This window comes from Anopheles marshallii, chromosome 3 (assembly GCF_943734725.1).
Source record: "Anopheles marshallii chromosome 3, idAnoMarsDA_429_01, whole genome shotgun sequence".
NCBI lineage: Eukaryota > Metazoa > Arthropoda > Insecta > Diptera > Culicidae > Anopheles > Anopheles marshallii.
The window spans coordinates 23,742,947-23,766,366 of NC_071327.1; the positions used below are offsets into that span (position 1 = coordinate 23,742,947).

General features: G+C 43.9%; 3 protein-coding genes across 3 annotated transcripts; 1 reads left to right on the forward strand and 2 right to left on the reverse strand.

The window, feature by feature from the left end:
* The first annotated feature begins 128 nt into the window (after positions 1 to 128).
* Positions 129 to 2,366, forward strand: LOC128715809 (aspartate--tRNA ligase, mitochondrial). Its single transcript, XM_053810726.1, has 4 exons — positions 129 to 260; positions 343 to 987; positions 1,046 to 1,720; positions 1,791 to 2,366. The coding sequence occupies exons 1-4, from the start codon at positions 129 to 131 to the stop codon at positions 2,364 to 2,366; spliced, it is 2,028 nt and encodes a 675-aa protein (XP_053666701.1).
* A 264-nt stretch (positions 2,367 to 2,630) lies between these two features.
* Positions 2,631 to 5,780, reverse strand: LOC128715810 (diacylglycerol O-acyltransferase 1). The gene is made up of 8 exons (XM_053810727.1): positions 5,653 to 5,780; positions 4,681 to 4,809; positions 4,523 to 4,614; positions 4,293 to 4,454; positions 3,914 to 4,063; positions 3,479 to 3,825; positions 3,230 to 3,396; positions 2,631 to 2,952 (listed from the first exon to the last, which is right to left on the reverse strand). Exons 1-8 carry the CDS (start codon positions 5,778 to 5,780, stop codon positions 2,631 to 2,633), a joined length of 1,497 nt encoding a protein of 498 aa, XP_053666702.1.
* A 4,485-nt stretch (positions 5,781 to 10,265) lies between these two features.
* On the reverse strand, positions 10,266 to 10,748 carry LOC128711299 (ATP synthase subunit delta, mitochondrial). The gene has a single exon (XM_053806165.1). The coding sequence runs from the start codon at positions 10,746 to 10,748 to the stop codon at positions 10,266 to 10,268; it is 483 nt and encodes a 160-aa protein (XP_053662140.1).
* Between the last annotated feature and the right edge of the window lie 12,672 nt (positions 10,749 to 23,420).

Sequence of the window (23,420 nt, forward strand, 5' to 3'; positions counted from 1 at the left end):
TCTTGACAGCTGTAGCTCACAGCATCAACAAAACACTCATTGCCGGTGTATGTTTTGTTATTACGCGTAGGAAACAGTTACGCGAAGTGTTTTAATTTAGGTAATTAAGTGTAAACCATCTCCTTACAATGTTAAGAAACAAAGTTTATGCTTTCGTAAATGCTGCAGTGACTTCCCCACTCGGTTATGGGAAAACTTTCTTTCACAAAGTTAATCCTATTGATAAGTTATCGGTGCAACAGTATTGTGCTGGGAGTGCGGTAAGTATTTCATCATTCAACGTTATCTTACGTAGATACGCTAGTTGCATTCAATATGCTTTCAATGCTTTATCTTTTTTAGCGCTGCCTCTCAAATTGTCAGCAAAGATGTGATTTTAATACATCAACAACACCAAACCAACTAAATGAACTGAAAACACATTCGTCCCAACATTATCCTTCGCATTCTGCCCCAAGTATTAATCAATTCACGACGCGTTCTCATAACTGTGGAGAATTACGGCTCACGCACGTGGGACAAGAAGTCACCCTGTGTGGTTGGCTCGAGTTTTCCCGAATGAATAAATTCTTCACTCTACGCGATGGTTACGGAACCGTACAAGCTCTTATACCTGAAGATATGTGCCACAAATTCAACTTGGATACGTTAACGTTCGAATCAATTCTACGTGTAACAGGAACTGTTCAATCTCGCCCGAATGGCCAAACAAACAGATCAATGCCGACGGGAGGTATTGAAATACATGTGAGCGGATTAGAGGTATTGAATGAAGCGAAAAAACGACTCCCAATTCATGTAAAGGATCATAACCGTGCGAAAGAAAACCTTCGACTAGAGCACCGGTACATCGATTTGCGAAGTCGAGACCTGCAACATAATCTACGCGTCCGATCGCAGGTGATCATGAAGATGCGCGAATGTATGATCAACGAGTACGGGTTTGTAGAGGTCGAAACACCGACACTATTTCGTAGAACGCCCGGGGTGAGTTACGGCTTAAATATTGGATAAGCATAATCCGAATAAAACATATTTCTTACAGGGAGCCCAAGAATTTGTCGTACCATCACGGAAACCGGGTCATTTTTATTCGCTCGTACAAAGCCCGCAACAGTTCAAACAGATGCTGATGGTTGGAGCGATCGATCGTTACTTTCAGATAGCACGTTGCTACCGTGACGAATCGACCCGACCGGATCGGCAGCCTGAATTCACTCAGCTCGATATCGAGCTATCGTTCACCGATCGTGAAAAGGTGATAGAGTTGATCGAACAAGTGCTGATGAAATCATGGCCTTACAGTGACAATCCCATTCGGGGTCCTTTTCCGCGAATGGCATTAGCTGAAGCGATGGAACGCTTTGGCAGCGACAAACCAGACACAAGGTTCGGTTACGAATTGAAAAATTTATCCAAGCTACTGGGGACTCAATTGACAACACCGGCCGGAGTGCGACCGAAAGACTTTCGAGTGTACGGAATGCTTATTCGTGCGGAGGAGGCGGAAAAGTTACCTGCGGCATTGAAGAAAACACTCGAAGAAATAGCTAAGAAGAGCAATTTCTGTAAATTTACTCAAAGTAAAATTACACCAGATTGGAGTGCTGGACCAATTTCACGATTGCTTGGAAAGGAATCTGCCGAAGCGCTGTGCGAGCAATTGTCTTTGCAATCGGGCGATCTGTTACTTCTTGGCTGGGGAAAACAAACCTATGTTGTAAGTTACTATGAAGTATTTCCTCCTTATTTCTTCACCATTTAATAATATTTCCATTTCATCACTCTAGCAAAACATGATGGGAAGGATACGGTTGGCTGCCTATGAGGCACTGGAAAAGGGAAACCTTGTCCCAACACGCCAATCACACGCGCATAACTTTCTATGGGTCGTAGACTTCCCCATGTTCAGTGAGAATGAAGAAACAGGCCAGATTGAAAGCACACACCATCCATTTACAGCACCACACCCGGACGATGCTGCTGCGTTTAACACGGACTTGAAGGAAAACATCTACAACATTCGGTCGCTGGCGTACGATCTCGTATGGAACGGTGTTGAGATCGGCGGAGGATCGATCCGCATACACAACAGTCAACTGCAGCGAATGGTGCTAAAAGATGTGCTGAAGATTGAACACGCTCATCTGCATCATTTGCTCGATGCGCTCGAAAGTGGTGCGCCGCCCCACGGTGGCTTTGCGATCGGGCTCGATCGTTACGTCGCATTGCTGTGCAATGCTGCGTCTATTCGTGAGGTAATTGCATTCCCAAAGAGCCTCGACGGTAAAGATCCACTTTCGAAAGCACCCGTCCCTATCAGTGACGAGGAGAAGCGTATCTATCACATCCAGGTTGTTGAATGAGAACGGTTGGTTCCGAGTGCAATAGTCGAAGGAAATCAATTGCAATAAAAGCCAGACTCAGGCGTTATTCGGTTCTCAGTTTTGTTCGCACACAGGACAGAAAGAACAAAACACAATTTTATTATAAAAAAAAGACAAAAGAAAACAAAAGAAAAGTGTAACAAGATACATTCCTGAATGTCTACAAATGACCAGTCTGTAAATGGAGGTGATGTGATGTGTTTGGAATGTGATCCTTCTCGTTTTTTTTTTGGCACAACGGTTCTACACCAGCACATCATTGTAGTTGGTGATGACGTAGTCGTGATAGTACATCATGATGGCCAACGGTTGGCCAAGGATAATTGAAGCCCACACGAGCATATTACCCCACCGTGGTCCGTAGTTCGTTTCCATATACTTGGCGATGAAAGATAGCGGTATCTGCGCCATCATGCCGGTGAAGGCCCACACCTTAAACGTTTTCAGTGGCACGCTGACGAGATACTCGTGAAAGAAGGCACTGAAGAAGAACACGATCACCGAAGCGGCTACCTTGGAGTAGCCTAACTCCACCACCGGTATGTACAAATGACGAACGCACCATCTGCAAGAGAGAGACGAGATAAAGGTCATAGATAAGGGTAATTATTGAAAAAATCTTTTGGGAAGAGACATTCATAATGAATCTTTATTGGAGAGTCATTTGAATAATGAGTTGACTCTAAAAACATCTATGAATCTCCAAAGATTTATGAATCTTCGAAGGAATCAGCAGAATTAAACTACTACATTTGAATAATCCACGGCTCTTCACAATCAGAGTCCTTCATTCGATTTAAAGATTCATTAATCTCAATCAATACAGTGCCTATTATACTGACTTGTGCACGGGCATGTTCCAGGTGCGCCAGAACGTGTCAATATTGTTCGCGTTCCACCAGTCGCTGTAGAAATTACGATCCGCAAAGTGTAGCAGCTCACCCATCAGGTTCAGGAAGGAATGGAACGTCAGGTAGAAGAAGCACAACCACATCAGATGGTTCGGAATCTGCACGCAAACAATAAAAGGTGTCAATTAACCTTGAAACTAAGACGGTCGTCGTTCGTAAAACAAAGGGTTTCTCGCTTACTGCAAGCTTCAGCAGTCGTTCGGCCGTTTTGGTGAGATCCATGTTGGAAAACGGTACGAGCGAGTTGCGCACCGACGGGATCATCCACTGCTGGAACAATCCCATCACGATGTGGATACCGATCACCACCTCCAGCATGCGCTTGATGAGGAACCGCTTCCGGATCCGGTTCGTCTTGGGGAAGTTGAGCTCGTAGCAGAGCGTGGGTGCGAGCAGGAAATAGAACAAATCGACCGGATGCAGATTGTCCGGGTAGTGTACCAACGACGGTACCTTGTCCTTATCGTTGCAGTAACCGGTCGCGCTACCGTTCGCGGTGCGTTCCGCTTCCTGATCGCGCCCATTTTCTGTTGAGAAATTCGTGCAATGTATGACCGTGTTCTGCGTATTGAAGATGAAATAAGAAAGCAGCGTGCCTCAAGAAGAGTTACTTACGCAACTGAGCTATCGTAATGCTTTGTCGCCGACCGGAACGACTGTGCCGGTGCAGTTTCTTCTCCGTGCGACACCACAAATTCACTTGGACGTAGCTCCAAAGCTTCAGGAACAGTATGCAATAGATGAAACATACCGTCATAGCTCCCACTGTTGGAATGAGGAACATGAACATGAGCTGATTACAACCGCTAATTGCAACCTGACTAGCACTAGTTCTGAAAGTTCAAGGTCAACACCTTGGTGGGGTCGTATCGCATTGTTACAGCCTACACTACTCGGTCGGGAATTAAGTTGTTACACAAGCGGCAATTAAAATCGTTCCACTCACATCGCAAGCCCGCTCACTTAGTAGTGGCGTGGTTGGCGTGACGCTTACCTAAGCTAAATATATGTCCCTTCACGTGTATCACAACCATCGGGATCAGCACCAGCACGATGATGTTGATGATGTGTACAGCCATTCCGGCACTTTCGGGTATGATGTCGCTCGCTAGCGATCGCTCCATCATGAGGCAGATCATCACTGGAACTAGCGCGTCTGAAAGGATTACAGGATGGTTAGAAGAATTAAACCACGCAGTAGAACTATTCCGTCTCGATACTTACAGCTTACTAGCAGCAGCGAGGGATAACCTTCACCTTCACCCTTCCCGGTGAGTACCGTAAACCACTGTACCGGATCAACGCGTATACCGTATCTGACGAGATCGAACACAACCGTTAAGAAATGAACATAATCGGGTGGCATCAGTGCCAGTACGTACTTGATAAAGTTTTCTAGCACCAACCGAATGCCTCCCATCGTGAGCAACAGAAAACCCCAATTGACTAGACCGGTGAAGTTGTCGAAACCGGAGCTCCAGGAGAACAGCGAATCCCGTGGTCGGTGGCATCTGGAAAACAAAAACAGGTTAGAATTCGAAGTAAACTTAACACGGTGACAAACGGCCATTAAGGCTATTGTTTGAGGGCATGTTCCATTTAGTGCCTGTGTCCGGAGGGAAACGTGCTCAGTTATGCTTTCTTGGAAGGACAAAGTAAAAGAGTTTTAATTTTAAAGAAACATATGTACCAAGTTGCTGGCCTCAAAAACCTTAAGGTCTAAGGGAGCTTAAGTCCTATGCAGGGGAATAATAATGGAAGGCCCATAATTCCTACACCGTACCTCCAAAAGTGCCTCAAAAATAGAAGCAAAAATCTTTAAATTATAACAACCATCTTACATGGTGTAATTAATTAACGGGTTGTTTAATCAAACTGCACTTTGCGTTTGCACTTTTGCAAATATTCACCGATATTTCTGGGTCACTCATAAAGCATGACCTGCATCCGATCGACATGGCTATCGATCGGATCTTACGTATCATTGTCAAAGTCTTGGCTGTTCCTTCATTACCGTGCATGATCACGTAAACCGCACAAATTAGGCAAACAACCACATCTGCCTGGTGATAACGGGGTGAACTCCCTTGACCCAGTGAACAAATCCTATGCTGGGCGGATTGATCTGCCCCGGTACCGCGAGACTGCAAAACCGGAAAGGTCAGCAGAACGGCATGAGACAGCGAATTCTCGCTGGCTTCCAAAGTTCAAACTACAACCAAGCCGCATGCTCGAAGATGCTGTGAATTTGTCGCACAGCACACGACACCATTAGAGCCTGAGTCACATCTGATCTCCCGGAACACGAATCGGGTTGCTTCTCGTTCTGCCTCGTGCTCGCCCAGTTTACTCACGGTTTGTCCGGTTGTGATTTGCGCTGTTCCGACTCCTTTTTGGTAATCTCCTCTGCCCGGGTAACACTTTGCGTTCGCCGGTACCGGACCTTGTTTTCCTCCCCGGCTGCATGTGTTTCGCCCGACATGGTTTTTGGCTATCGTGTGTGAGGCTGGGTGCGTCTTTGGTGCGGTGGGTCGCAAGGGTCGTTTTACAGGGTACGATGGATTTACGACGCACTTGCGCCTCGTGCAGTTGGAAACGCTGGAAAAGAAATAACAGAACTCGTTGGTAACTGGCTGGCTGGCTGGCTGGCTGGTTGATAAGACGGATATTTGAGGCATTTCTTATCGCAGAGCACTCGTAAAACTTTGCAGCAGTGCGCCGTGTGGTCGTACATCGATATCGAAGGATTAGTAATGATGGACGAAGGCGTTTTGCTCTTATCATGCTGACTTTAAAGTTATCCGTTTATCGGATCGAACGTTTAGCTAGAGTTGATCGGTTCTCTTCAGAACTCCAATTGCCGTTTTTTTTTAAAGTGTTCTCGTAGTGTCCCGAGACAAAATCGGTTGTCAGAGTGTAAATTCTAAGACGGTGTTTTATAGTAAATCATCTGAGCAATTTTAAAGATCTCAAGCAAGAGATCAATGAGTCTTCAAAATCTCATGAACCTCATTACGTCTCCTAAATTATATAGATTCACGAATCCTTGAAGATTCATTAATTGTCCAGACTCTTTTCTCGATTTTAAAGATCTCAAACAAGGGATCAATCAGTCTTTAAAGTCTCATGAATTGCTTACGTCTCCTAAATTCTATAAATTCACAAATCCTTGAAGATTCATTAAGTCTTCAAAGACTCATTGGCTTTGTACGCATCTTCTCTCTTCTCACATAATTCCTTAGACACAACACTGTAGTAAACCAGTATATGGTAAATATTTTCAAATGCTATTCCACGACCTATCCTCCACATATCATTGTCTTCTCAAACAACTGTCTCGCGCTGATAAGCAAACCAAACAAGTCTGCAGCGAATGCAGCCGATGTTGATGACGATTAAATGGGGTCATCGAGATTGCTAAAATGCATTGCAAATATGGACCGTGCGGCAGATCGTTCCTTCTTCATTTCCTATCTCCAAGTGAACCCACCTCTCAAGAACTAGAGCAAAGGGTATTGACCTTAGAAAAAAGGGTCTGCTGTATTGTCACCACTTGGCCAATTGCTGTCGATGTTAATTTATTCTACTAGCAGGGCGACCGATAGCCTATGTGCAAACGGTTTGTTTGTGGACGGATTGATTCTAACACTGTGTGCAGGCACGCCATTCACGTGTGGCGACGACTGTGAACTTGACCCACGCCACAGTGACACCCCCCCGTTTTGGGGGGGAAAGCACGTCTATGTGCAACGCGCTATGATGCAACGGATCGTACGCGTTATTTAACCGACAATTGCCATCCAGTGCGCGGTCTCCATTATCTTAATCTCATAATTCAATTGTTTCCCGTTCGTATCAGCAATGGAAGAATGGAACAGCCAGAATATACATCTGGTGTGATGCAACCTGACTGGCCCGAGACGCCGGTGGCCTGATATTCTTGGAGGATAGTGTGGAAAAGTTTCACAAGACACAATTTCATCACGAAAAATGTGAAGCACAACTAGGAACGGCCTTTTTTTTCTCCTCCCCGACAGTTCCATTGCCTTCCATTTTCGCTTCCGCAGACGTTCAACCTTGGCGCACTTATGACAGTGTACACCTTTAGCCTCCCTCCGGTCTCATGCGTACCGGTTGCACTTGTTAATTATCGTATGGCCGTACCACACACCTGGACCCATCGTACACCGGTTAAACGCACACACGTGGTCCAAGGCTAAGGCACACACAAACACACGCTCCTTCACAGACTGGCCAAAAACAGGTTTTCTCATCCGTTTAGGTCATATTTACGATCTCTGTGTACAAACAAAACAGTAATGGGGAAGCCACCGGCACACTTGCACTCAAAACTGATGAGGGATATGCGCGGAATTATGCCGCTTTTTTCCGGCATGTCCGGTTTCATACGGACATATCGTGAGATGCACAAGACACAGAAGCAACACACGCCATCATGGGACGCGGGAATGTTATTGACCCTTTGTTTTTGCACTACTTTAATTGGAAACAGGATAGGATAGGAATCACCCTCGGAAAGCGAAGAAAATTGCGCACAAATGTTTCCGTGGCGCATTATATAAGGGCCACCGTTTGGTAGTTTACGAGAAGGCACACATTTCTGTTTAATCGCTATTCTAGACTGTACACCGGAAGTATTCGATGCAGTACCTTCACGACCCGACGAAGATGGTTCCAAAAACTCTAAACCAATTTCCCACCAAATACTGTTTTTTTTTGTTTGTTGCTACGTTTAAGTCGTTCACGCCGTGCGACCCCGAAACTGCTGCACCGTTCTGCATCCAGTGCAACACTGAGTTCGACACCAATGAATCGATCTCGTTATTCCGGCATTCCACTCGACAACCCTCGCTTTATCAGCTGGTCGCGATCAAGGCACATGCACGGGCAACACACGCTAATGCCGAACAGAACGCTAAGCAACGAGACGCTGCTTGTCTCGCGCAACAAATCTTATCAGCAAACGAACGAAGGCACCCCGGAAAGGGATGGACGTAAGGTTGAAGTCAAAATACACACACACACACACACAAACAATAACGAGAACTCCGCAAACCAAAATAAACGCTCCGATGCCGGCACTCGTGCACGCACATTGGCCTGGAGAAACCCTCCCGCGTGTGATTGTGTACCTTCGCAGTAACACACGCACACCGTAACAATCCCCGGGACAGCGGTTAAGGGACTCGCGGTGTATGGACGAGCTTCTTTTACTGATTAAATTGAAACCGAACAGTGCACATTATTATCACATGCAGGCGTTCCGTGCGACGCGCCTTGTAGAACCGAACTGTGTGCCCCCTTGAGAGCGCGTGTCATTCGAACGCCTGTTCGATGTTCGTGATGGTGGGTCGAACACACTATGGGGCCGGCACGGCGACTAGCTGATCGGGTGCATATGGCGCTACTGAATGTGGACCAAAGTCCAAAATTCCGCTAACTTCATGAGATATTCTAAACTTACTAATTATAACACATTGTTAGATACTTTACTATTACCAGTATGTTAAATAATTCATCCAAATTAAGCAATTTATTGACCATTTTTTGTTGCAACTGAACGGATGTGGATCATTGTTATCGTTGGTGTAATATACCGAACAGTGCGTGCTGTTGGAATACGCTTTCAATAGTCGCTTCTGGAATCGAATAAATTCGAATTCCCTTCTTCATGTTCATGTTCTATAATGCATATGCATTTGCTAATATACTTCTAAAACCTATGAACAGTAAGTTCCTCATCTCATAATCTTGCGCCTCACTGTAAACTGGCCTCCCATTTAGTGCGTAATGCTTTCGACGGCGGGTACACTCCCATAGCAAGCAGGTGCCACAAGGAGCAGAGTGGAGGGTTTTTGTTGTTAATCGGATATACCCTAGCTCCACCAACACAATCGCTGCGCTACGGCCACTTGGCGCCTTCACAACTACTTACCGTTTGCCACCATGATTACGACACAGCCCGGGAGATACGATGGGGTTTCAGTTGTTCGTTCAGAACTCCATGTGCCTGGTGGGATGGAAATAGCACGTAGATTAGGTGTTTTTAAATAGGCCGTTATTGGGGAGGACATACACGTGCCTTTGGAAATAGAAGATGCCAATAATGAGAAACACATGATTTAGAAAAAAGATTTGTATGATTGTAAACTTACATGAATGGGAAATTAGTCGAATTTCAGGATGGTTGGTCTTGCTCATGTTCGGGATATTACATTGCACCCTTCATTCTACAAACGACAATTAGAAAGGCGCACTCGATGTATTCAGGAACTTTTTCCTTGCTGGAGATACACGGATTCATTCGAGAGGCGTACATCGAATTCTTCGCCTATTGTTGAAGAATTGTGTTATCTATGTTCAGAGTAAATTGAAGTGTTCTCATGGTTTACCGCACCTTACCACAAATTACTTTTAAAAATATAACACAAACCGTAGTAATTTGTAAAGATCACTTGTAAATTCTGAAATTTGTGTACAACCGACTTCAATTGCACACAAACATTGCGTGCTATACGATCGACTTGCGTGCAACCGGTTCATTTACCGGGCGCTAGAGCTCCTCCGGTGTGAGATAATTTTCTTTCGTAATACGTTTTCGTAGTATTATTTCCAAAGTATTCCTTTGGCAATGGCGAACATGCGTGTTTACCCTAAGTAAATGATATTGTTTAAAGGAACAATTCTATTTTATTCGCCAATTTGATGTCGTTAACCACAAACGCTAGAACGCATATTGTAGTGCATCCGATATTCCCGGCGTCCATCTATTCTCGTTCGTTTCGGCTCCATGTTCCACGGATTTTACTGTATCAAATGAAATGGAGTATTTTAATGTATGTGTTCAATGCGCCTTAATACAGATCGAGAACGAGTTGGCACTTACCATTTGTTGTACACGTCCTGTCATCAGGACCAGAGCAGAGGGATGTTTTTATCAGGCAGTTTATTCGGAAGCCTTTACAAGCGATTCCGCGACTTCTACGGCAATGGCAGCCTCGGCACGATCCTTATCACCCGAGGCGGAGGACAGCTGGGTCTGGGCGTTGGAAAGCAGTTCCCGGCAGGCGGACGAATCAAGATCTTCCACCGAGTGTGCTTCCTCCGCTAGCACCTGCACCGAAGCATCCTCGTTTACGGTGACGGTACCGCTGGAGACGAAAATTTTCTTCACCGCACCATCGTTCTCGTACACGGTGACGACACCCGGCTTCAGGACGGCCAGCGTGGGGACGTGCTTCGGCAGGATACCGAACGCACCGCTAAACGACGGCACATCGACCTGCCGGATGTTGGCGCTGTCGTAGAATACCTTGTTCGCCGCAGCCAGCGTGAAGGCCATCTCGTCGGCATAGCCGCGGGACTGAACCATACGGATCGAGGGACGTGCCAGGGCGGCCAAACGAGCGCTACGCAGGGCGAACGACATTTTGCTGTGGGTAAATTGGCCGGGAAATTAACTTTTACGCTCGCAGAAAAACACTACGGTCCCGAGGTGAAAATTGTTACGCGAACAAGGTGCTCTTAACGTCAACAACTGTTTCATAACGATTTTTGACAGTACGGCGGCTGTCAAACTGTGGGTTAGAATCGTGAATTTGCTGGTCAAAATATATTAATAATTATTATTCTTTCATTCATTTTCTTTTGGAAATTTCAAGTTTTTTCAACTCTATAATTTATCTGAAATGTTTTTTACAGGAAAAGCAGCCCTACAAATGGTGTTTGGATATTAATAGGACATAATAATTAAAAATAAGTCGGATTGAATCGCAATATCCCGAAGTGTTTTTCTGTAGCTGTCACAGCATCCAAAACTGTGCTACAAAGGGAAAAGTGTCCTACAGAACAGTTGAATTTATATTCTGAATCCCTTCTTTTGTGCGAAACTCTGCGAATTATAATGATTTATTCAGCACTGTAGTAAATGAAATTGATCTTGCCTCTTTACTGGAAATGAAAGCTTCAGTCTACACGATTCCACAGAAACAAACCCTCAAAAAGCACAGCAGGTAGCTATAAAGCTTTTTATAACACCATAATAATCCAGTTCAAACTCAAATGCATAGGTGCACAAAAATAGTTCAACCGAAGGTCCTGGTTCAGTTCCATCCCTGCGCGATATTTAGGAATGTTTTGATGTTTGTTATGAATAACAAAAGCGATATAAACCACTCGATGTATCGTGGGCTTTACACAAATATGAATTAAATGAGCATAAACAACGTATTCCATCAGCCCAACAACTGCACATGTTTTATTACACTACAGGCTGTCGGTTCTAAATTAAGCGTGTCCAGGAATTCTAATAATATGCGCGCTGTAGGAAAGTATTTACCCAAAGTTTACATTTAATTAGAAAGAAAAGCGCCGATATTCATGGGGTCAGTTTTAAGCGCGTAGTTACCTCGCTTTTCCCCCCAAAACCACACCAACCCGTCCTCTCCCGATACACAACCGCCCCAAAGCATACGCAATCAGACGCGTATTTCACACGCCGAAAATCAAACAGGATCACCTCCACCGGTTGCGGTTTCGTCAAACAAACGGGCCACGGCTACCAAAAATAAGCTGGCCGATGCTTTCGCTGATGTTTCACGCGTATGCATTTCCACCTTCCCGGCTGCCAGGGATTGCGCCGTAACAACGCCCGACCGACTGTTGTTATTAATGTGAAATAATTAAACTAATTATGATTTCGCTTTCGGTAGCGGCAAATCAGCAAACTGCAATTCCCCGGGTAGCCTGCGGAAGTTTTGCGCCCTTTGCCGTGCCGTGGATGGCACGGGTGGCGGTGGCGGGGTGTGGCAATGTAACTGGTTGCATTGATTGCACAAAAACCCACGACTAGGATGGACTAGGCAATAATGCAGCACGGAGGTTTGCATCTCCCGCACACCGTTCTCCGCGAGGACACAAATCTGGAAAATGAGTTGTCGGGAGAAACAGGCAATGGAGACCGGCAAGGCCGAGAAGGGATACGATATCATATATATTTTATTACATCGTTAATTTCCACTGTACCATTTTGGCTCCGGTGGCCTTTCCATGAACCCGGTAAACCACCGCTGCCAATTAGCGCTTCCCATTCGTGGTCACTCTATTATAAATGATGATGATGATGATGAGGCAGTGTGGAGCACATGAGCTCCCACTGCTGTAAATGTAAATTGGGTAGCAAAATTTTCTTTTCAAAACATCCCGTCCCACCCGCAACTCGAGTAAAAGTCGCTGGCACGTGGCAACGGCCTGGGGGGAGGGGATGGGGGGGGGGGGGCATCATACGCCATCACACAATAGAATCCGCAACCGCACGGTTGCACATTGGGGCAGTGTGCAATTAATTAGGGCGGCAAACGCACACAAAAACGGTTGGTGGAGACCACATTTTAAGTGGTCGAATGAAATAATTGACTCGCTGCTGGTAGGGTCCGTCCCGGCTGGGGTGCCGGTGGGTGAGTTTTGTTGTGAAATATGGATGATCATTTTCACGATTAAGTTACCGGGGAGCGTGGGAAGCGGGGCTACGTTACTAATGAGGCTACTATTCTTCACACTTCCAACGAAAAGGATCCAACCAACGGCTCGACCGACTGGCGGAAGGACATCTTCCAGGGTTGAGATAAATGTTTGCAGATTACCGAGCCGACAGATTGATGTGGTAAAAGCAGCAAATGGCGGCAATACGGCTGGAAAATGGAAGGATGGGATGATGGGAGATCCTTTTCCCTTCTCGGAGACACTGGCAGCACTGGTGGTATGGGCGGGCGTGTGTGTAACTATTCCGGTGGTAAACGGTCTCCATCATCATCTTCATTATTGCCCCCATATTAACGTTAACAGCTTTCGTTTTCATGCGCTTCGAATGATTCGGACGAATTATTTGGGGTTTTTCACCATCTCGAATGGAGTGCGCCATGTTGCGAACGATGAAGTTGTTGATGGTGTGACAGTTTCATATGTCCCGCCTCGTAAACGGTTTGTTACGTACGAAACAGTACAGCAGCAGGGCTGGATAAACTTGAACCACCATTCGCGTAAAACCTCGGTGGTCTTCTCCATTTCCGCTATCAATCAATTAATATGATCAATCCAGTTGCGCATGGTGTGCCGCTAATTTCCTTAAAAGCACGCGTTTTCCGCGTTTACTGTTCCGGCTCTAGGCAGCGAGGCGCAGGAAATAATCTGGCCGAAACATTAGCAAATTAGTGTCCTTCCGTTCCGATCATAGAATTATGCACTTGGAAACGATTTCGCACGCCGTGACGATGATGCGATGACTCCCTACGCCAGGAGTCGTCGCCACCTTTTGTTTTGCGGCCAATCATGTCGTTTTATTGCAAAATCAAACGTTGCCATACACGCGCTTAAAGCGCACATCCCGGTACCGACCGTCGGTCCGTTGATTGTGATCTGATAAGTGCAATTATTATTAAAATATAATCAATCCAAACATACGCCATCCGGCATCCGGCCCCGGGACTGATCCTAAAAATGGTCGCACCGGACTCGAACGATGCCTTACCGGACTCACGCTTCTGTTTGAGAAAGTTATAAAAAAGCATAAACATCACCGACCGATTTTGTCGGCTCATCAACTGATTTGGGTTGACGATTAGCGATCACGGTGGACGGGCGGAACCAGGCGTTAAACTACCCCGGGAACTCGAAACGATTTATGTCCGGTCCGGTACGGGCGCGTGAAAGCGATCAAATCACCGTGTCACTTTATTTGCATTATCTATCGCTGCTGGGGCCCCATCGGGTTAGCGTTGCGGAAATGCACCCGATGTGTACGCTGCGCTAAAAACGCGATGTTCTACAATTAGTTGTGGATTTTTGGTCGATTAGCTGGTCTTCTGGGCACAGCCGTCTCTAGGAACGTTTCCATTCAACGGTACTAAAACTGAGCACTTACAGAATGTAGACTCCACTAACAATTCTGAGTTGTCTACAAAATCACAACATATTTGTCCTTTTTTCCAATATACATTAGGTTCTTTGAAGCTCATGGCCTTTATAGTGCAAATTGTTTTCAGGCAATTAAATTATATGAATTTCCAGCGAAACATTAACTACACTCTCCACCACTCACACGTTCTGTCATTAGATAGTGATTTTGTTAAGAAAGCTTCTCTTTTCTTGTCTAGTCTCTCTATGCTAGTCGTTTGAACTTGGTCCAAAATTGTCATTCATTTGTAAAAGAAAGCGATACAGCGAGAATTTAGATTTCGTTCGGGAGATTGAAAAGAGTGGACCGATTCGAATAGTGTGCACACGTCGTCGACGGTCGAAACAAACTAAATTGCTTTCGTCTGGATCCATTATAATAGAGTTCACGGCATTGGGCTATAGAGTTCTTTTGGATCCTTAAGGACATGAGACGATTTCTGTGTCTAAAATCTTCTAATCGTTTCTAGGACTACAAATTAAAATGTAACAAAAGTATGAAAATGAATTTATTCTTTACTAGGCCAATATAAATGATTTTGAAATCACCTGGACGAAGATGTCCCGTGCGCCTCAAAGCCTCAAAGATAATTTAGTCCATACTGTGAGATTGCACGAAGCCAAAGACTCCAAGCTGTATGTAAACCCACCATTATATACTTCATTCCTTACCTTTGGCTTTCTTTGCCTTAATGTACTCGTTGCTGGATAGTCAGTCCTGTCTACGGCGTATTGGTCCGGATGGGATTTTGTCCCGGTCCTGCCGTGTGAAGACCAGCTCCGCTACCGAATAAACCACCGGGCCGTCATTAGATTAACAGGCGAAAAATCCCAACTCCAGAGTTTGATTGAGGCATGGAAATATACGAAAGCTACGTCAAGATTCATGTTAAGGTTTGATCTGATTTCAAGAGCAAACTGAGTTCCAACAAAAGACAAATTTAACAAAATTCAAAACAATTCATGTAGAAAACGAAAGGTGATCTTCACATTTGAACATCCTAGAGCTTGAAGTCCATTGCCTTAACTATTTAGTATGCATATTGCCTCACGTCAGGAATTATCAGAAAAAAAAATGATCAAAACTGACAGACCAATAATTTCTACAACAAATACTATTACCTATGGGGGCGCCTAGTACTTAGTGTACTGGGAAGAACAAAGGACCCTTCTGACAAAAACAGAATATTTGATATCCTGTCTGAATATCTGAAAACATGTTATTTAATTTTCCGTATCTCATATTTTTCTAAAAGCTCTTAATGGTATTTTTCACATTTTTTACTGTGAAAGTCTAATTTTGCAGTTAATTATATTGAAGCTCACCTTTTTTATTTTTTATTAGTTTTTTCGATAAGTTTAACGTGTATGGATCATTCGCTGGGAATATCAATTTTTCAACTTGATAAGTAACCAAGTATAGCAGTATAGTGGCGATGAGCTACTCAGCTATTAAAAATCGTGAAAAAAAATCCGTGCTTTGTGAGTTTAGCGTCACAAAAATGAAAATTTTGTAACTATGCGCTTATGTCTAGAAATGGTCCGCTTCCATAAATAGACCATCTTCCATTGCCTTATTCCGATATAACACAAATATAAAGCATACACAATGAGAGGAAGAGCTTTTTTTCCAGGAGTTTAATCTTGTTCCACTTACCATGCCTAAGATGAATTTTCTTCTTTACTTTCTTGGCAAAAAAAAACACACACACACTCATACGTTTCGATTTGGGTCCCAGTTGTTCGGATGGTAATAAACTGATTACAATCAATCATAATCAACCCAATCAGCGAATGTTCTACTCTTGTGCTGCTGATGGAAGCATATGGCAAAAAAAACCCCCGACCGTTGGCACTGCTAGCCACGTAGAAAATGTGTGAAATTAAATCTATGTTCACGTTTCATTATTCTTTAACGTTCCTTTCCTTTCAAACCGATCCACCCATAATGTGTTTTTTGTGTGTGTGTGTCGATGTTCTTCAACAGTTTACGGGCCATTCAACGTGGCTACCGTTCCTTCCCCGCAGAGGCAGAGCAATTCAATTACCTTATCGTTGCCGAAAATCGTCTTCCTAATTTCACAAATACTGACACCTCTTCATGGTGGGGGTGTATTTTTTTTTGTCGTTCTCTTTGCAAAATGTGTCCCGGTCTGTAAAGTTCACCTTCTAGCAAAGAAAAAAAAACGAATCACCCAATTTGTCATTCAAACAAAGGTGACAGTGACAAAAAAGGGCCCCTAAAAAAACATCAAAATCTCCATATTTCCTGCATCGCGAGGGGTAGATCAATTGAAGCACATTCGAGCAAAATAAAAACCCAAATTACGAGCAAATTTAACGATAACGGAACACACACGCACACGCGGCACATGATTCATGTGGTACGGTTTGCCCACCTACTCCATCACGCGGTTCTACCAGGCCGCCTGTCACTCATCGAACCCATAGCCTGCTAGCGCAAAGGTTTACATGCTTTGGAATCGGAGGAAAATTTATGAACGTTTACGCTCGCATAGATGCGGCTTCTTTCCATACCGACCCTCCCTCTGAGACTGGAGCTAGTTGGGGGTGGCAAGTTGGATAGAACATGAATCCACCCCAAACAACAACAACAAAAAAAAAAGAACCGGCCGCCGGTTGATTGGCGAAGATAAAACACATGTGCTATTCCGTGGCTGCTGCTGCTGCTGCTGCTGCGGTATGTGCTCGAACCGCCAACACGTAATTGATAATAAGAAAAGCGGGCCACACAAAATGGCCGCTACATTTGCGGGGGTGCAGGGCAGGTGGGCACCCAGCACGGGGATGTGGGTCGTCCGAAATTGATTTAATAAATTGGCTCATGGCGTATTTATGCATGTTTACACACGCCAATTGGCACGACCGGGACAGTATATCTTGTAGGAGATGGCGAGCGAAAAAAGAAGGAAAGAAAAACTACCCCGACTTTGTACGCCAGAAGAGATATGATAGAATGGGGAAGAATTATTTTCCTATACGTATAAAAATTGATACCAGGCCCTGGATGTGGCGGCCAGTGGGATTTGGATTTCATTTTCCTTCAGGGAAGAGCAACTTTCGGACATTTTTTTCGTGAATTTGATGTTTATATTTAAAAAAAAATGGGCCTTTAAAATACAAATAGCATTAGCACTTTCTATATATTTTATAAAATTTGCAAGAAAATTCTGTTTTATGCATATTATTATATCATTATCTTTGATCTGTGCTTGGACTGTAATTATAAGAAATACAAATTATTTTAGTTTATTGTCGAGCTACTTTGGACTATTATTTTCAGAAAATTATGTTATGGAGGTTTTGTGCTTGTAGGCTGACGTTCTATTTTTACTTTGGACTGTCTACATTAAGTGGCGATAGATATGAAAAAAATTACTTCTTTTATATTTGATTTCGAGTGATTCGAGGGTTCGCTTTTAGTTGGTATGAACTTCTGACGTATTTCCGACATCCTTTTGTGTCAAAACAGCACAATTTAGGGATCATCAGTCTTCGCTACGACCATTTTACCATTCAGTTTTTTTTTTAATTCAATAAGGACGGCTAGGCCGTATTGCTACCATACAGATTTTACTCAGAACTGATTAGAAATTTGGCCTTCCGTTAGCCATTAGCAAGGGCTTTGACGAAGCAATTTTGCCATTGCGTAACCATTGTGAAACATTATCGATTGCATTGGTCATCATTTGGGACAGTATTTCATAAAGGTTCTTTCGATTTAATAGATTATGTTAGCGCAATTTTAATTATTAATAGCGATCGATTACATTGTATTATGCATAGATTGTTCCAAACCCAATCATCACCAGTACATTTCTTATTACCTCGTCCAATTGTTAAATTTAATTTTTTACTCAATTGTTAATAACCTATTCAAATATCATCTTTATTGATGCAAAATTTTCAGTTCTTATCAACTTTCTTTAGAGCTCCTAATTCTTGAACACATAATCCGCATCAAGTAAAGTAATAAAAACGAATAGATTGATCAACAGAATAGATATATCGATGGAATGATCAACATTGCGGATGGATCATAACAGTGTAGATAATACAGTTTTTAAAGAAAAAATTTTCATTTCTTCTACTTCTATAATAAATAACAGAAAGTTACTAAAATTTGATAAATAGCTAAAAATTCCCGTTTCAATGAGAACGCTCAGGCGAAAATTTTGAACACAATTGTAGATTATTTTAACAAATAAATAGCAGCAATCCTAACTAGTTGCCAATCCCTGCTTGTTTTATGTTTCATTCCTCAACAATCGCCACATTTTCAGGCCCTTTTTTCTCTCTTTCTATTTTCCAAAAGCCCATATCACGCTGAAATATATTTTTCTTTTCGCGTGCTGCGACTGTTCAGTATCAATTTTGTACTCCTTTTTCCGGCAACCACCCATTAATACGTTCCTTTTTTTTTGGATGGGCCGGTTTCGTTTTCAGTTTGGTTTGAGTGTGTGTGTTTTTTTTCAAAAATAGTTCCAACAGCATCAAGCTCCAACAATTCGATAACCGGCAGTGCTCAATATCCACACACACACAGAGGAGAAACACAAAAAAATACATATGCGCTCATGATTTATTGTATTTATCAAAGGATGGAAGAAAAATCGGTACCGATCGGGTCGGCCCGGCTCGTGGGGCCTCGCCAACGGTCGGGCAAGAATGCGCATGGTGACAAATTTGTATTCTCGCTGTTTAGCGTATTCCGGGTTGGGTTTTCCTCCGAATAAAGGATGCTATTATTTTATCGACCAAAAGCATCCATTTCCCAACCGCGCCAGGTTGGGGGGAATCATTTTGAGCATGTGTGCACAGCGAGACGCGTTACGTGAAGTGCCATTCCTTGCCCGCGACTTGATTTATGCACTGCTGCATAATATGGTTGGCTATTGGTGTGCCGTTTTTGGTGGGCCGCATGTTAGCCCCGAAACGTGGAGCATCACCAGCGATAGTGCGTAATCGAACCATTATCCTTTATCGTGACGGGGTCCAAAATTAACCTTCACGCCGTGCATCGGGAAATGCACAACACACACACACATACACACAAAGATATGCCCAAAAATTATGGCCATCGTTCTCCATCTTGAAGGTTTTATTATTTATGCCTACACAAACAATAACTTTCCGCGCTCGGGAGTCTATCGCGCAAACAAGGCGTTTGCTCTGGACGAAAAATGAATCCCAAAGCGGTCCGCTCCCCACCCCACGGAAGTTTTTCCACCCCAAACCCCCAGTCAATAGGGGGTAAGAGAACGCCACGGCACACCGCACACCGGGTAAAAGGATGTCGATACCAATAAAAGAGCGATAAACGTAATTGACAATTGATCCCCCTAATCGTCTCCCCATAAAAGCAGCGGAGTATCAACACAACAACGTTGCAGAGAAGGCAAAGATTGGCGGGACGGTGACGGGAGCAACAGAAAAAAAAAACCGTCGAGATTTTGAAATCCGAAGGCACAAAACGAACGTCTGCGTTAGAACAGGGGGGAACAAGCCAGTGTACGGGGCACCGTCACCGGGTTTGCTCCACTCCCCGGGAATGGTTCGGTTTTGTATTCTGCGCTTCGTTCTTGTTGAATATCCATAAAATCAGCAAAAAATCGCGAATCGCACTGCCGGGATGTCGGAGCCCCCGAGGTTCCGAATGGCCGGGTGGAAGGTGATCGACAGGGGGTTTTTCGCCCAGTTTATGGACATATCTCTCGGCTTCCTTTTTCGCACTCTTGCTGCTTGCTTGCTGGTGCGATTGTACGCGAAGGAGTCGAGTGTATCTTCTCGATTACTGGCATCGTGGAACGGGGATCGTTGTCGACGTCCTCGGCAGTGCCGCTAGGTGTCGCAAATAACGTTCGAGACGCCAGAACTGTGTCGATGAGTTGACGAGGTGAAGTGAACTACAGGAGAATGGCGCAACGATGGCTCAGCGCTTTAACAAGCGCTGGTCTCGGTGAACAATTCTATCGCTCTATCTATTATCGGGTGATTTAGGTTTGTTTTTTTTTTTTGCTTGCTTCCGACACTAGATTGAACATGCTGCGGTGGTTTGGTTGGGTTCGATATATCTCTCAAACATCATGGAAAGTAGTTTAAAAGTAGTAAATCCCCCATTGGAAACTAGCCTTCCCTTTTACGGTAAATCTGTTAATAGGAGCTTAAGAATATTGAATTTGTTTCCTAACACTAGAACGACCGGACCGGTCAAAATGACCTCAATTTGATAAAAAGCTATAAAATACAAACTCCAAAAACACATTAAAATTTCCAATTGCAAGGCTCAAAATTGTTTATTAAGCAATCGCCAATAAAATCGCGGAAAACCCGTGCCACTGCTAGGTGTAAATTGAGCAAGAAAACTCTTTCGCAAAACTAAACTCATTTCGGGCAAGATTCATTTGATTGGGCACCAGAATCCAACTAACTCCCCTTTGCCTTATCAAAAACACACACAGAAATACTACCTATTCTTTTCCGTATGAAATCCTGCAAGATGTTGGAGGAATTTCCATTCCTCCCCGACTTTTAAAAAACCATTTCCACCCAATGTGTGTGCGCGTGCAGCGCAATCCCAGCAAACCGGACCGGGCTGCCACCGGTTAGTGCTTTGAAAACTCATTTCATCGATAACATCTTCCGACACTGCAGTCCGGTGCCGGGGTCCCGCCACTGACCGAACAAATAGACATCATCAAATTTTATTGCTTTTGTTTCTTACCGCCCGAGAGCAGTAAGAAGGTGAACCATTTTCTTACATTCGCATCCTCGAGGTTTGGTTTGTGTGCGTGTGTTTTTTTTTTGCCGCCCCTTTCTTGCGCTGCAACCGTTCCTAAGTCCGTGCGAGTGGTGAGTGCTGATGTGCCCTAAATCCTCGCTAGTGTCCACTCGGTAAGCCCTGGGAAGTGCTTAGCGCTTAGACACTCTCGGGATACTGACTCTTGACGATAATTGTTGATGCTTATCGGAAAGCAAATTTTGAGTAGTGTTGAGAAGTGAAGAACAGAAACAGAACGGAAAACGGTTGGAAAATAAAATACGACATCGGTGGTCCAAGTCCGACACTAGACACTAGACACACACACAACTCGTGCGGGTGGATAATACAACGGCGCCAACAATGATGGCGCTTTGCCATGGTGAGGGAAACTCCTGCCAGTGGTTTTTCATGGGAAAACTTTCCCCGTTGTCGATCATTTCCCGCGATATGCGAGCCCATTTCGAGTGATGGGCCGAGGTGGACCAAGAGCTGGCTTTCGCACACTGGGCCGGGGAAGGGAGTATAATAATAGTAAATTAGAGCGAGATTACTGTAATGTGCTCAGTCCGATTGCCTTCAAACTGGACGGATGAACTGTCCACCCGTGCCAGCGACGTGACGCTTTAGATGCCGAGAAAAACGAATGTACCACCGATCGTTCTCTTATCGCTGCAGGCTCATCGACGCGTTCGGACACTGCTCGTTTACGTTAAGCTTCGGTCGTCGTTGTCGTTGGCGCTATCGGATCGGTCCTTTCGACTAATGTGCCCATTTGCACTTGGAAATGTGCAGCATCGGCAGTGATCGGCAGTGAGCTGATCTGATCGCGCTGCGCTAGCCACAAATCAAATTGCTTTATGTAATTTGATGCCCATTTCTCCGGCGTTGAAACTCATCAGCAAGAATGATTTTCGTCGTATTCTTTCGTTTTTTTTTTGTAGCAAGGATAAAGTTTGTATTTTTCTGCTAATAAGACAGTAGGATTTGATTACCATGAAGAGAGTGAGAACAATCCTGCTTAGCAGGGAAGAATAGTGTTTCTGATAACATCGAACATGTGGGGATTTGTTGGGCGAAAGGAAAAACTGCAACAAATCAAACCGACACACTGTTAGGAAATACAACATATCATTCTGTAGATGACTCAATTCATACTTGAGATACTGCTTTGAAGCATAATCTTCAGTTCTTCGTAGATTGTAGGATGTTTTAAATCCTATGGAAGCCTGCAATTCGAATAATTAAGTAATAATTGAAGTAATTCTAAATTAATAATTGGCTTTGCAGCGTACCTATTGTGACCATACTGTGAACACGATAGGAATTGTCATTCATTTGGATAATGTGTTTAAAAACTGGATTATTTTACATATGAAGGTGTTCTTTTATTTATCAGTTGTTAAACTAAGTCCGGCGAGCCGCAAGCGGTCTTCTAGAGCCCTCAGTGCGGCAAAGTCTCCAGTCTCCAGTCCAGTACGCGATGCTATTGCTAATGTTAACACCATTATTCAAATGAAATTATTTTATTTTCCATTTGTTCGACCATTAATTATTGTTGCAATTGATAAGATTCCAAATCAAATAAATTGCGGAAAATTGATCTCATAAATCGTGGATGAAAATGTTTGGGGCGGCCCGGTGATAGCGGCGCCGGTTTTCATAAGACAGGACCGGTCCAAAATCGTATCTGGACCAATCCCCCGTACGCAGGACTGACTATACGGGTAAATAAAATCACAGACTGCCGGAAATCTCTAAAGGTTGTAGTGCCGATAAAGAAGAAGATCTCTAGCGCAAAATCTGTGTAAATCTGTGTGTAAGTTATGGTTACGATTGTTGTAAAAATTCTCTACGTGAAGTGATTTTGATGGATTCGGATGCGTAATTTCCTAAAGGCACAACTTAGTTTAATAAAATAATTTAGATGGTTTTAGATTAATAATGCAGTTATTTGGTTAAATAAGCACTAGAAAAAACGGGAAGTCCCGCGTAAAATCATGTCCATAAATGCCTATTATACAGTCACAATCTAACAAGACTATAGCTATTGTTAGAAAGTGTGACATCTACTTTCCTTGACCCAGAATGTCCAACAATACGCAAATGTTTTCCACCTTTGCTTTTGTGCCGATCTTTTGTTTATCGTTTTATTGTTTGTAAAAATACACGTCCGGTTTGAAGTTGCTATTCGGGATGAAAATAGAACCTAAAGGGAAATCGGCAGAAAGTGTATGTGCGCGTAGTGAGACGAGATGGAAAAAAATGCGTGGCAAACAGCCCTACGCCGTTGGTTCAACCAACCGACCAGCTCCTTCCCACGGCCTAGCCAGGATGAGCGAACCGGTGCGAGGTAAATCAGTTGTATCA

What these genes read in the sequence shown, in the direction of transcription:
- LOC128715809 (XM_053810726.1), top strand. Translation starts at nt 129, where the DNA reads ATGTTAAGAAACAAAGTTTATGCTTTCGTAAATGCTGCAGTGACTTCC. An exon ending in TATTTCGTAGAACGCCCGGG is followed by an intron (nt 988 to 1,045) that starts GTGAGTTACGGC and finishes TATTTCTTACAG; the next exon opens with GGAGCCCAAGAATTTGTCGT. An exon ending in GGGGAAAACAAACCTATGTT is followed by an intron (nt 1,721 to 1,790) that starts GTAAGTTACTAT and finishes TCATCACTCTAG; the next exon opens with CAAAACATGATGGGAAGGAT.
- LOC128715810 (XM_053810727.1), bottom strand. Translation starts at nt 5,780, where the DNA reads ATGTCGGGCGAAACACATGCAGCCGGGGAGGAAAACAAGGTCCGGTAC. An exon ending in AAATCACAACCGGACAAACC is followed by an intron (nt 4,810 to 5,652) that starts GTGAGTAAACTG and finishes TTTGTTTTCCAG; the next exon opens with ATGCCACCGACCACGGGATT. An exon ending in CTCGCTGCTGCTAGTAAGCT is followed by an intron (nt 4,455 to 4,522) that starts GTAAGTATCGAG and finishes TAATCCTTTCAG; the next exon opens with ACGCGCTAGTTCCAGTGATG.
- LOC128711299 (XM_053806165.1), bottom strand. Translation starts at nt 10,748, where the DNA reads ATGTCGTTCGCCCTGCGTAGCGCTCGTTTGGCCGCCCTGGCACGTCCC.